At 41.1% G+C, this 15,241-nt stretch overlaps 1 protein-coding gene across 1 annotated transcript in view; it reads left to right on the forward strand.

The window, feature by feature from the left end:
• The window catches only part of REPS1 (RALBP1 associated Eps domain containing 1), a 1,538,969-nt gene that overhangs the window by 750,641 nt on the left and 773,087 nt on the right, over positions 1-15,241 (forward strand). The window contains exon 7 of the mRNA XM_044068024.1: positions 13,702-13,765. Coding sequence (XP_043923959.1) covers positions 13,702-13,765 — 64 coding nt within the window. The remainder of the gene's footprint in view (positions 1-13,701; positions 13,766-15,241) is intronic.

Here is a 15,241-nt window from a genome sequence, read left to right on the forward strand (position 1 = left end):
AGACTGTAATTGGAATATACTTACAAGTGATGAAGGAATATGTGAGAAATTAGGTGAGAGACCCACCTATGTTTATAAAACAGGGATGAATTTTAAAAGAATGATTGATGTTAGGTCCAACTATAGAAATCATGCAGGGAAGAATGACATGAAAGGGACTAGGAAATGTGGACATTGCCATCAATGTTCTTTTATATTACAGACTGAGAGTATTAGTTTAGACAACAATATAAAAAGTAGAATATTTTTTTGCAAAGGAAATTGTCAGTCACAACATGTTGTATATTTGGGGAAGTGCACTTCCTCTACTAGTTTTTATGTTGGAAAAACTGACGGAAGATTACGTAATAGAATATATGTCCATCTGTATTGTATAAAGAAGAAAGATATCAACAATGCCCTTTACAGACATTTAGCTAGTAGTGTAGGCTGTAATTCCTTCAAATTTGCTATATTGGAAATGGTTAACACTAACCCAAGGGGGGAGGTAACATTAAAGCTATACTGGGGGAAAAAGAAATCAAATGGCAAATTAGACTCAATGCAGCCAGTCCCCCTGGTATAAATGAATATGTTCCTACTAAACCCTTTATTAGAAATTAAATCTTTATCAGATGTGCACACATTTCTTTAGATATTTATATATAAATATATTTTTTCATTAACTTATAGGCTATTTATTTATATATTTATATATACAATACAATTAAATAGTTTATGTATTTTTAGTATTAACATATTTATACACTGACAACATGTAATGTTTTGGCTTGGGTTTTTGGTTTTGGTTCTATGTACTATATATATACAAATATAACCTCAGATAGACAAGATTATGTTTTGAAATATGGTGCAGTTTTAATTATAATCACATTAATTAGTGGCATCATGATCACATTTATTTTATGTACTGTTTTTTTATGTTTTGAAAACTTAATAATAGTTAATTGATCAGGTGGTGTAAACGGCGGGTATTTTAAAGTATTTAATGGGCAGGTTTTGAATGTACAAGTGTTCTGATGAAATCTACGTTGGGTAGATGAAAAGCGCTCAACCATTTCACTGTTTTACAATAAAGGAGATATTGTGTACTACATTGGATCGTGGTTTTGTCCTGGGAACAGTTTTGGTTTAGTGTTGGTCAGTAAGTGTCTGGTTCCTCGGACTACGCTGTTGGTATTCTGCAGGCAAAGAAATATTCAACTATACCCATATATGGATGATTGTCTAATTCAGGCAGAAAGCCAGGACATACTTTTGAATCATCCAGCCTTTGTTCAAACGGTATTGACTTGTCTGGGGTACACCATAAACAAAAATAAATCATAACTGGTACCCTGTCAACAAATTATATTCCTGGGAGCAAGCTTGAATACAACTTCCCAGATGTCTTTCCTCATGCCAGAGAAACGGATTCATTTGGCAACCCACTTTAAACAAGTGGCCACAAAAACCCAGTTATCTGCAAGGCAAATATTGCAAGCCTTGGGGTTCATGGCTTCCTGCATTCTTCTAATTCCATATGCACAGCTGCATATGAGGAAACTGAATGGTATCTCAAAAGCCTATGGTGTCAACATTCACAGGATCTAGAGGCAATGATTCCTATCATACCTTGCCTATGCCTAGAGTTCCTTTAGTGGGCAGAGGCCTGCCACCAAAACAGGGGACTACCATTCACACTATCCCCTGCCGCCCAAACCTTAACAGACACATCAGACTATGCATGGGGGGCCCACCCGGCAGGGAAGTGCATTCAGGGCAAATAGAACCCAAGTCAAATGCACATGCATATCAATCAAAAAGAAATGTTAGCTGTACAGAATGCTCTGACATCCTTCAAGGACCACATTCTTCCAGGACAATTAATTATAAAAACGGACAACACCACTATTATGTGGTACATAAACAAGCAGGGGGGTACACATTCCTACCCCCTCTGCAGACTAGCCATGGTATTGTGGAACACAGCCCTGAGGTATAAGGTACATTTACAAGCTCAATTCCTGCCAGGAAAACTAAATACACTGGAAGACGAACTAAGCAGAAACCTCATGGACCCACACGAGTGGAAACTGGAACCAAGGATTTTCAACATGTTGAGAAGCAAATGGGGGAGCCCAGATATAAGACCTGTTTGCCTCCCCCCAAAAACTATCAGTTGGACAAATTCTGCACAACTACTCCCCACAAACAAGCTTGGAAAGTGGATGCTGTGTCCTTCAGCTTTATGCCTTTCCGCCTCTGCTCTCCAAAGTACTAAAGGTCAAACAAGACAAACCAAGGACAATTTTGATTGCACCAGACTGGCCACGCCAACACTGGTACCCCCTCTGTCACTGTGGGCCCCATGGCACCTACCTCAGACTCACTCTATTGTCTCAGCAGGAGAACCAAATTCTGCATCCTCAACTTCAAACACCGAATCTAGCAGCCTGACTAATTACATAATTTCTCCTTTACCATTCCTCAGTAAACCAGTGATGGATATCATTTTAGAGGCAAGGAGGCCTAGTACCAGAAAGTCTTGCGTTGAAAAATGGAAAAGATTCTGTGCCTGGAACCAATCTCAAGGGATGAGCACAACAGTGCCCAATTTACCTCAGATCTTACAATACTTAACTGAGATGCTTCATAAGGGCCTGTCTTTCTCCTCTATCAAAGTTCACGCCTCAGCCATCTCAGCTCATTATAACACAGAACCACCCTTCTTCTCTCATCCACTGCTTAAGCATTTCCTCAGAGGGGCCAAAAATCTATGACCACCCAGGAGAGCTCCAACTCCAGCCTCAACTTTGTATTGGAAAAGCTCACCCTTCCTTTCGAGCCAGCTGCCACTGCGGACTTAAAATTCCTTTCTTGGAAAACAGCTTTCCTTTTAGCAATCACTTCAGCAAGAAGGGTATCTGAATTACAGGCCCTCATGGCAGTGGAGCCTTTCATCATCTTTCATGCGGACAGGCTGTTCCCTCAGGACTAATCCCTCCTTCATGCCCAAGGTGGTATCCAGTGTGGCCCTTAATCAGTCCATACATTTGCCAACCTTCTTTCCTAATCCACAGAACAAAGGGGAACGGATTCTGCACTCCTTAGACGTGCACAGAGACAACTTACATTCTACTTGGACAGAACTAAACCTCAAAGGAAATCTGATCAACTGCTGGTGGCATTTGCTGCAGGGACAGAGGGAAAGGCTGTTTCAAAGCAAACCATTTCCAAATGGTAACCAAAAGTGATGACTGCAGCAGTGAAACATGAAGAACATAGTACAGTTGTGTACACTTACCATAAATATAGATGTTAGTGTATTCACTGTTGCAGTCCTGGTTACACTCCCTCCAGCCCCCTTCTTTTTCTTTTTTGGATATACCTCTACTTTCCTTTACTATCTTCAAAAGCTTTTTGGTGTATTTGCTTTTTTGTTATAACCTTGTATATTTATAGATTTAATTGCTTTCCATAAAGGGGGCACATGACCTCTGGGGCAAGAAAAAGTGATGTTATGGCGTCTGCTGCATGTTTTATACCCCTGACAACCTGACATCATGGAAGAAGGGACAGCAACTGACGCAGGACCCAAGACTTTGTTAATCAGGCCAACTGAGGGCTACTGCAAGCAGATAACCCAAAAGTGATGACTGCAACAGTGAATACACTCTAACATCTACATTTATGGTAAGTGTACACAACTGTACTTTCTGTGCTGGCATGGTGTTGGCCAAAACCTCCAGGAACTTCCTAGGAAATTAAAAAGTACTCCAGCAAGAGACATGGAGGAAGCACTGGTAAGACAGAAGTCATTTGGGGTAACTATGGTTCCCTTAGTTTTGGTGATTCTGGGTGAAGTGTGGCAGTTTTGAAGCCCTCCACCATTGGATACAGTTTTGAGTGTAGTATCTGGTGCAGGCACTTAGTAGGCTGCTGTCCCTTTGGCATCACACATGTCCTGTACCTCCTGAGACAAAAAGACCCTTTGGTTTCAGAGACTGTATTTTCATCACTGAAGGGGAAGGTAGGATCTCCAGGATATTGTTGCTCAAGGAGGTTTCTGGAGACCTTATTAAGTTTTGTCCTTTGCCTGCAACCTGTGGCATCAAAGGCAGGTGTACACAAAGTTGCATGGTACTGAAGGCTAAACCAGTGTTAGCTTGCTTCAGCCAAGGTTGGTCAAGTTTTCCTTTTTGAAATCCAAAAAGACCAGATTTAGAAATACCAGAGGTGTCTGGGCTCCTTAATTTAAAAAAAAAAAAAGGTGGAATCTCAGCCTGAGGATTCTGATCTGCATGATTCAAAAGCATGTGACCTATCTTATGTGAGTCTGACACTGTATGCTGAGGTTTATGAATCAGACACTTAGGATGCCCTTTCCTCTGTTGCCTCAGCAGTCGATATCGCCTTTGAGCACGCACTTCATAGAATGAAATGGGTGTTTCAGTGTGGTAGAGTACTCAGAGGCCCAGCTCAGATACAAAGCTTTCATGGGCCTGTCTGAGCATGTAACACTTAGCTCTTCCCTACCCTGTAGTGAAGGATGGCTTTGGAAGATTTACTTACAAATGCATCTATGGAGCCAGACTCCCTCCTTCCTGCTCCTAGGAGCAGGAAGGAGGATTCACAGATGTTCCTTTATAAGAACACTTTACTGACCCATTTGGGTGTCACTGGATTCTTGCAAGAATAACTCTATCCAGGAATACACCACCCAGTGACAAGGGGGAGCAGAATTCTGAACAAATTTGGGAATCAGGCTTACCTTTTTGCTACCCTTTTTTTCAAAGCCTTGAACTGACACTCCCGTATGCTTCCATATTAGTAATCTCTGCTAGAGAAGATGAGGCTTAAGGCAGAGGAGGATGCCGAATAAAGATTAGAAGCAGCATATGTTTGAGTTTTGTGATCCTTCATCTCAGTTTACCAAGCAATTCAAGGAATGTGTTTATGCTTTGGATGCATCATGTAATGTAGAAACTGGAGAGTGTGTTGTTTTGAGACATTCCTGGTTGAGGAATCGGCCCCTTCCAAACAGTGTAAAGACAGAGATAATTAAAACATTTTTGGACAAGGATCTACTGTTTAGGCTGCCTGCGCATGTAGTTTTCATAAGACTAGAGGGAAAAGGACATGACTGTGCATTCTGTAAAGTGATTTTCTCAGACCCATGCTCCTAAATGGATTAAGAACTATCCAGCAAAATATTGTCCCTTATTTTTTTAAGATGAACCCAGATCTGACAAAGGAAAATATGGAAAGTTCAAAACAGAATGGTTAGCAAGACCTAAGGAGAAGTCTGGCAACCGTTGGAGATGAGACTTCTAGAGAGATCAGCCATGACACATCCAGGATGCCCCTCTCCCAGTACCACCTCTAATCCCCCACCCCCTTTTCCCACCTATTCTTTTTCATTCAAGGAGATTTAAAGGAACCCTTGTTTCCCACAAAAAAAGCTGGGTGAAAATCATCAAATTTTAATTGGTGCTAAAAATTATTTTAAAAAGGCAATAAATTAGTATTCCAAACAGCTCCAGTGCGCAGTTGTATTCCTGGAATTTCTAGGAGCCGTTAGATTTCATCTCTGAAGTCATAAAAAATAATGCAGTCAGGGTTCATAGAGGAGGTCCCAATGAGTGGGAGGACATGGATTCTACTGCAAGGTCCTTTCTGGGCATCTCCTCTCTCAAAAAGTTTCTCATAGTGCCAGAATTCAGAATGTTAATGCTCTAAAGCCTTTTGCCACTCCTACCACTTTAAATTGCCATGGTCATTCTGGATTTAAAGCATACATGCCTTCATATCCCCCATTGCTAAAAAAGTGACATGAAGTTTCACAGACTGTCCTTGGGGAGTGGGTGTTCAATTTACACCCTTCCACTATAGATTGTGTATTGCACCTTGAGTCTTTACAAAATGGCAACTTTAACAATTGCATTTTGCAGGACGAAGAATATCTGTATCTATCCCTACCTGGATGGAGTTGCAGTAGAGGGAACCTTAAAGCTTTGGATTTTCCCCTGGCTTGCTTCTGAAAATGGGGTCCCGACTGTCAGCTAAACATGACACGTTAAACCAGTTTGATTTTCTTGGGAACACATCTTGACAACTCATCTTTTCAGAGCCTTTCTCCTAGATGTCTCAGCTGATGTTGTACTTTTAAAACATATTGCAGCCCGAGGCAATACCCCCTTTTAATTAAATGTTGTGGCAAAAAGGCTGAATAGGTCTGAATAAGATCCACACACACACACACACATGGATGCTATGCAGGGTTTCCTTTCTGTATCTGATTAGGTTATGGGCTATACCACAACTAGACCCATTTGCCCGTTTCCTGAACCGGCAGCTGAGACAGTTCTACTGCAAGACAGTAGCACCAGAGACTTGGAAAATGGAAACCTTCTCCCTGAATTGGGCAAGCCTGTTTCTATATGCATCATCTTCTATGCCATTGATACCAAGTATTCTTCTAAAAGTAAAGGAGAAAAAGCCACAGGTGATGCTGGCAGCATCTGTTTTTGGCCAAGGCAACATTGGTTCCCTTCTGCTGAACAAGCTGGTGAGGATAATGGAAAGTTTTGCCTCTGCTTGCAGATCATCTGACTCAAAATAGAAGGTCCCTCTTGTACCAAAACCTCGTCACAGTGGAGTCAGTGAGATTGGATGACTTTACTCTGATTCCATGTAAGCACATGTATTCTGAGGATGAGGAATGGTAGGAAACTAAACATAAGGAAATCTTACCTAGCTAAATAGAAGAGATTCTCCCACTGATGCCAGTCCGGGAATCTAGTTCTAAAGGCAAAAGTGGCTGAAGTTGTACATCTGACAAAGTGCATACTTCTGCCAATTTTAGCTCATCTTCCCATGGACATACCAGTGTACTCGAGCTCTTTTGTAAAGTAAAGGTACAGAATTGTTCCATCATGAGTTAAGTTAACTTTGTCCTAGAAAAGTTGAACTTAGTCTCATTTGAACCAGCTTCTTTAGCTGTTCTACAATTTCTGTTTTGAAAGATGCTGTTGTATTGCTAGGTGTTAGCTCATCTAGAAGAATTTCTGAAGGTCAGGTCTTAAGAAGCAAATATTCTTAATTTACCAGAGCAAGTGTATACCCTTTGTACTAATCCTTTTATGCTTTTTTGGAGTGGTCTCTCAATCAAGGCACTCAATTACTAGTTTTCTTTTCAAATCCTAAAAACAAAGGAAAAAGGACTCCTCACTCCCTCAGTGTGCATAGACAACGGAGGGTTTTTTTTTTTTGCACAGAACCAAAGAACTCCAATAAAATTGATAATCTGTCTCCTCATTATAGTTTAGAAGTAGCCGTCAGAGCAAGAGCAGGATTTGCTTTTGGTCTCCTGCACAGCTTTACCTTTTGGTTCTATTTTTCCCATCTTCCCTGCATTTCTTTGCTTTGGGAATCTTCTGCAAAATAAGGACCATAACAGTGGATACTGAAATTAGCATATGTTAGGACTTAATGTAATTATATATGTTCAAGTAAATACTGTGTTGCAGTCTAGCTAATCTTTCTAACCTGTTTTTCCTTATCCACATGGGTGGGATGGCACCTGTATGTGCACCTTACCTCTCACTACCCTCACAGGTCCTCCTCCCTGTTTAATCTGTTTTCTTTATTTGAGAATGAGATTGGGCACTTCTTAAGAAGATTGGGACACACTAGTTTATTCTATCTTGTCCACTGGGGCTTTTGTTCCGAGGCCTTCCACTTGGCTTCAGCCAGGAAAAAGAAAAAAGAATCGAGGTTGATGCATGCCAGTGCACCTCATATACCATTGACATACATGCTAACTGGATGGGAAAGCATCTGTCAAAGCCCTACCTGAGGTTAAAACTCTGAAAGTTGGGCCAGTCAGTCATGTTGCTTGTAGACAACAATCTGGAAGAACTAAAAATTGTATTGTCTAATCTTTAACAGCTGCACATTTTTCGTCTGTATCCATTTTTGTTCGATCTTGGAGTTGGTCTTATTTGTTACTGGTGGTACACAGGGGCATTGCACCCCCCCCCAAAAAAAAATAAATAAGTTTAAGTCGTCAACAGAATATGCAGCTGATCAGTGGAGTCTGATAATGATAGTTCTGACAAACGTTTCATTCATGGATTTGACATAAACTCCGAGATCTTGGAGTTATTGCTGAGAGAACAGGCTGTCTTGTAGCAGATGCCAACAGTTACCCGATGCATAGGCCCTATCAGAGATCAGCTGTTAGTGTGTCTGTGTAGATGTTATGCATTTTGTTTTAAATCCCAGTTAGTTCCCATATAACCCATGTGAAGACAGCAGTCTAACACTGGAAATGGAAGGAACCAGATAAGCATTTAGGGGTAATAATTAAGTTTTAAAGCAGCAGAACCGCTGCAATGCATACTGAAGCTTTTAGACAGTTGTGTTATCATAGCGTATGCATAATTGATGTGGAGCACTTTAGCACTGACTGCCCTCATTTGTGGGCTTGATGTCCCAACGAGTCTTTACAAGGGCAGTCAACATTATTTGACAAGCTATAGAAATGATCAGTGGCTGTACTGTTGATATAGGAAAATAGGATGGAAAATGTATTCTTTAATAGCTTCCTAAGGTGAGTTAGTACTGGTTAATAGTATTGCTATTGGCTCTCACTAGTGTGAATGAAGAACCCCAAGTTTTGTTTATAGATGGTATAAAAACTATAAACAGTAGAAAGAGCAGCAAGGTTTGTGGTAGGCTGCTGGAAAAATAAAGCATGTTAGAGATGTTAAGTATAGCACATTTGCCTTTTTCAGGTGGGTGAAGCACTTAAATACTAAACCAGTACAAATAAGAACATTTTGACATAGTTATTAACATGTGGTTGTTTTAACCTTTGACTTCTAATCTGTTACATGTGTTCTGTGTTGTCTGAAAATGGAAGGACCTGTCCTGTTCTTTAGAGATGTAAATCTAATGATGCACTTAGTAACCCTAACATTTGATAACAGTAGACAGTGTATAAAATAAATTATATATATATATATATATATATATATATATATATATATATATATATATATATATATAAACTTTAATATATATATATATATATATATATATATTATATATATATATATATATATATATATATATATATATATATTTTATATATATATATATATATATATATATATATATATATATATGTATATCTCCCTGGTATAAAAACCGCTTATCGCGGTTCTGCGCGGGTTTGCGCAGCGCTGTTTAGCTGCAGTTAAACTATTCCAGGCTCCATGAAGTATGCACTTCAGTTTTTCCCTTGAAACTTCATACACTTCAACCCAGCACTAGAAATAAGGCATTTTAAGACCGGTACTTACTAAAACTTACAGTTGGCACTTCAGCCCTGTACTCAGGAAGTATAAGCCTCTTTACTCATCCAGTCAGCAATACAGTTCAAACCATCTATTCAGGCATGTTCAAGGGACAGCTTCAGGTGTACTTTCCGGTCCAGCTGGTGAATCTGGGCATCCTGAGGCAATGTTACAGTTGCCTCATGTACACAGACAACCACCTCCTCCTCCCAACCAACATAAACATATGTGAGAGATGCAGCTACACAGCCAAGCTGGAGGCTAAGCTCTCTCAACCCATGACTGGATCATCCAGTCACAAGAAGAAGGGCAACACTAGCACCACATTACCAGACTCACATAAACCAGCCATAGCTGCACCAGCAAACAACTCTCAGAAACACGCAAAAAACACACTCAGGGGCTCTAAATAAGAACCTGCCTAAACAAAAGAGACCTCCTAAGCATACACCCAAGCAACCCCCACCCCACAACAGAAACCAGGTAACACATACATCACAATGTCAGTGTGCCAAAACAGCCCCTAAGGCTAAATAACACACCTAACACACTAGTAATCAGTGATTCTATCGTCAGGCACACAGACGTCCCACTCACTAGACTGAACAAGAAGAAGGTTACCATAAGCTGCCTGTCGGGTGCCAGAATCCGCCACATAACACATGCACTCAGGTCACTCCCCAACAAGTACAGATATGACTCTGTCATTGTACATGTTGGTGTAAATGACCTGAGACGTATCTCCCTGGACTACCTGAAAAGAGACATTGAAGAGCTCTCTGACCATGTAGCCCAGGCTGGTATGACTCTGACTCTGAGTAGCATCCTGCCCTCACCCAAAATGATGCCAGCATACGAAGAAAAAATGATCAGTTTCAACAATTGGTTAAACTACTGGTGTCATTCAAAGGAGATCCAGTACTTGTCAGCTTGGGATGACATGCTTGACAAGCCAAGTTGCTTCGCCAGAGCCAGCTTGCACCTGTCGTCCCTGGGCTTTCGAATACTGGCCAAGACTCTTGCCACCCCAATACTGCCTTTTTTAGGCAAGGCTCAAAAGACAGACCCGCTTCCATAAACAACAATAATAAACAAAAACTGAGGGTAATGCTGCTCAACGCCAGAAGTCTAAACCTCAAAATGCATGCACTCGAGGCTCTCCTTAGTATGGAAGAAATCGACGTATATGCAGTGACAGAAACCTGGTTCAAGGCTCCAGAGCACCCCAGCACTACCAGGCTATAACTCCTACCATACCTTTAGGTCCCAAAACCAGGACCGGAACACAAAAGGAGGGGGTGTGTCCATATTCATCAAGAACACCCACACCTCCAGGCTAGTAGCACAGCACGCGGAATTTGAGACCATCCAAGTGCAATTGACAGCAGGTAAACTGACTGTTTAATTTATATCTTGCTACAGATCTCCCACCTTGTCTCAGGACCCTCGCGCAGCATTCCTGAGAACATTAGAAAGTATAAAGATTCTACCCAACACCATGCTACTGGGTGACTTCAACTATCCAAACATTGACTGGGAAAACTACTCAAGCTCAAACGCCCTAGCCCAACGCTTCCTTGAGTTTATAAACTGAAACGTCCTGGAACAGCTGGTCACCACTCCCACAAGAGGTGACAACGTACTGAACCTGGTCATCACCAACATGGGGAACCTATGTTCCACACCTGAGGTAAACTTGTCATTGGTAAGATCAGATCACAAACTAATCACACTGGACATCCACATCCCGACCCCCCCCCCCCCACAGTCAAGGAAATCCAGGTACAAAAACTTCTCTAAAGCCAACTTCACACTGCTCAAGACCGAGGTGGGAAGTTTCAAAGCTCCCAATCAAATAGAAAATGATGATCCATTGGGCAGAATCCTTTACAAGCGCATTCTATGAACATCTTCAAGACTGCATGGACCGAGCCATCCCAAGTAAAACCAAGAACAACTCCTCAAGAAAGAGGAAGCCAGTCTGGTGGACCCCTGCCATAAATAAACTCTCCAACAGAAGGAGGAAACTCCTGCAAGATAGAACAAAATCCCAAAATAAGAAGGCATCTCTGATTAACATCAGTAAAAAACTGCGCTCCCTCAATAAATCATCCAAGGCCAACTTCGAAAGAAAAATAGCCAGTGACTCTAAGGATAACCACAAGGCCTTTAACTATGTCAAGAGTCTTGGAGCAAACTCTCAGATATGCTCCGCGCTAGTGCATAATGGCCATAAATACACTGAACCAACCGACATTGCCAACATCCTGGCTGACAAATTCAGTGCAAACTTCACCACCCCCCCCTCCACCAAAGGGGATAGCACCCATCCCAGTAGAATGTGGCGCTTCAAATATCTCAGACACACAAGTAAAGACAGCCCTTGCAAAGGCCAAAAACACAGAATCAATGCGACCAGATGGTATCCCAGGTTGTCTCTTACACGAGCTTCAAAATGAACTAATCCCCCATCTCAAAACACTTTTCAAACTCAGCCTCTCTACAGGCTATGTACCCAAAGAATGGCATACAGCAACAGTCGTACCACTCCACAAAGGTGGTGCCACAACTGACCCTGGGAACTATCGCCGTATAAGCTTGACTAGCATGGTCTGCAAAGCCATGGAACGCATTGTCATGGAGCTCATTAACGGGGACATTGGGAACCTCCAGACACTGGACCCCCCACCCAGTTCGGCTTTGTTAAAGGCAGATCTTGCCTCCTGAACTTGGTCGACTTCTTCGAAACAGTCACCAAGGCCATAGATAAAGGGAAGGTGGTCCACACAGCATATCTGGACCTCGCTGAGGCGTTCGACACCATCCCACACTCCAGAATCATAGATAAACTCACCAGCTTAAATATCAACCCCCATGTCACGAGATGGGTCACCAGTTGGCTCTCAGACAGAACCCACATGGTAAGAGTGGCAGTCTGACTCTAAACCAGTCACAAGCGGAGTCCCACAGGGGTCAGTCCTGGGACCCCTCCTGTTCGGTATATATGTCTCCGAAGTATAGGCAAATGCGGAGGGACTGTGGCTAACCAAGTTCACAGATGACTGTAAATTGGGTGCAATAATTGACTCTCTGGCTGACACAGACATCCTACAAAAGGATCTCTCAGAGACAAACACTTGGTGTCAAAGTCACGGCCTCAAGCTAAATGCCAAAAAATGCATAGTAATCCCATTTGGGAAAGACAAAGTACCTACCAACTACCACATAGAATGGGAATCCACTAAGTACAGAAGAAGTAATTAGGGACCTGGGTACCCAAGTAGATAGCATGCTCTCCTTTGAGAACTACATAGCCAAAACGGTCAGGAAATCCTTCTTTGTGGCACACCTGATCACAAAGGGTTTCTTATCCAGATCCAAGGAGGTGATTGTGTCCCTTTACTCCTCACACATTAGGCCCATAATAGAGTACAACACCCCATTTGGGATGTACCTCACTAGACACCTGCAACAACTAGAAAGACCACAGAAGTACCTCACTAAGAGGATTAAGGGCCTCAAACAATTACCCTATGAAGCATGACTAAAAAAGCTTCAGCTCTTCTCAGTTGCTTACCGTCTGCTCAGAGGTGACCTATGCCTGACCTATAGGGCCATGTCAAACCCTGAACTAATGGACATGCTTCACCTCAAAAAAACGAGATCCCTCAGAACCACTCGTTCTAGCGACTTGAACCTATGCACAACAATAAACAGGACATACTAGAGGGATAGATTCCTGCCGCAGCAACTCCCCTCACTCTGGAATAGAATCCCAATCCATATTCGACAGAGCTCCTCTCTGACCCTCTTCAAGAGAAATCTTGATGAGTGGATGGGTAATTGTAAGTTCTACCCTGGGATCACTTCAGGAGCCCTGTTAGACAGAGGCCCAGGTTACTGATCTAATGAGGAGGCGAAAGCCATCACTCTGTGGCTAGGCTTATAAATGCCCCTGGGCAGATAGCCTAGTACTTTTACCCATGAACCTATCTCTCTCTCTATATATATATATATATATATATATATATATATATAAAATGTGTGTGTATGTATGTATGTATAAGCAGTCAGTTTGCTGAGAATCCTTGATTTTGTATACCCATAGAGGTACCAAATGTGAATATTTGTGATGCCAAAAACAAGGGTTAACTGATAATGCCACACACAATTCTTTTCCATTTTTTAACATACATTTGTAAGTGAGCATATGACATAAATTGTGGTTTACATTCAGCATAAATTTTGAAAGAAAACTGCTAAAACAGATGTTTAAAATATTTTCAAAAACATTATACTTGATAGTTCCCTTCAATTTTCTTGTACTACTCTTGTAATATATTTTTCTTTCTCCTAGGATCGTTGGCTAAAGAATTTTTTACAAAATCTAAATTACCGATTCTAGAGCTCTCCCATATATGGTAAGCACTCACTAGTAATTTGTACTTTTTTCCCCTGAAAAATGAGTTGTATATGATTCTGGATATTGTCCTTTGGCCACAATTCTGTAATTTTCATTTCACTGAGGACGTGTTAGTTTAGGAGGCAGTTATGGTTAGTAGTAGGATGTAGGGGGTCAGGATCCTCTGAAAATAATTTCTTGTTTCTTCAAAGTTTCTCTTCAGAAGAGCTCTATTCTGAAAAATGAGTTTATTTAAACCTGTGTTTGAAATATCTTGCTTCATCTAATTGTCCCAGGCTTCTTGTCATCCCTATGTAAATACAGGTCTTCAAAACTTGGAATTCTTCACAGTAGTAATTTATTTTACAGTTATATAAACTGGTTTGCTAAATGTAAAGTTGCCTAAATTGTCATTGGTGGCACATATGCAGTTTAATACTTGTTCTACGACCGTGCAGTGGTAGCATTGTCGCCTCCCAGCAAGAGGCTCTCTGGTTCGATTCTCTGCTGGAGTGCCTTCTGTGCGGAGTCTGCATGTCCTCCTTGCCTTCGTGTAGGTTTCCTGTAGGTGCACTAGTTTCCTCCCAAGTTATAAAGACATGGGTCTGGAGTGTTTCTCCCCATGCCTTCTTTGAAAATTGGGTCTGTTCCAAGTCGACTTTCCCAGTTAACAAATGTTAAATAAATAAAATAAAAATTCTGCATCAGAAAACAGTAATTTATTTTTAGGTGAAGTTTTGGTTTCCTTCGTTTTCACATGCAGCATTGCCTGAAACAAAAATTACTTTATTAGTAGTTGTCCTGGCAATATAATTTAAATTCCCTTTAAAAGTTTATCATTAAGTATGGGAAAGGACTAAATTATATTTGAAAATTGCAATGAATGGGTTCATTTTAAATGTAATTTAGTAGTGCTATTTGCTTTTTCTGCAATCAAAATGCAAAATAAGACCATTTTTGCCCATTTCCCACTCTTTGTACCAGAAGGTCTTATTGCAGTGGGAAACTGTTTAAATTTATCCAAGTTTAGACGCAACCATTTTTAAGGTAGTTATATTTCTAATCCTTGGTATTTGTTGCCATTTTTGTTGTCTGTCTCAGAAAGGCTGTATCTCCAAAATTTCTTCCTTATGAAGATTCCAGGGAATTAATGTGGAATACTGTTTCTTTATAATGCTATGGAATGCCCTAATTGAAATCACTTTTGCAGTATTCCTAACAGATGGGTTTCCATTGCTAATGTCCAGCTAGGGTAACAAAGGTTTACCTTTGCCAGAGCATATGTCAGGTGTGCGACCTCAGTTTGTGTGCATTGGGGTATAATAGCGGGCATACACATGAGATTCTCAGATCTCTCTGGCAGACAGAATGCAGGTTATGCACCATCGGACTGATCATGTTTGGTTGTTAGTACCTTTATTTTGCTAATCACTGTCAGAGAAGTGCTGTGTTGGGGAACCTTCCTTTTCTTGTTTCTGAGACTGTGTTTTAAGTT

Source organism: Protopterus annectens, chromosome 1.part0, assembly GCF_019279795.1.
Source record: "Protopterus annectens isolate FY-2018-M chromosome 1.part0, PAN1.0, whole genome shotgun sequence".
Classification (NCBI taxonomy): domain Eukaryota; kingdom Metazoa; phylum Chordata; order Ceratodontiformes; family Protopteridae; genus Protopterus; species Protopterus annectens.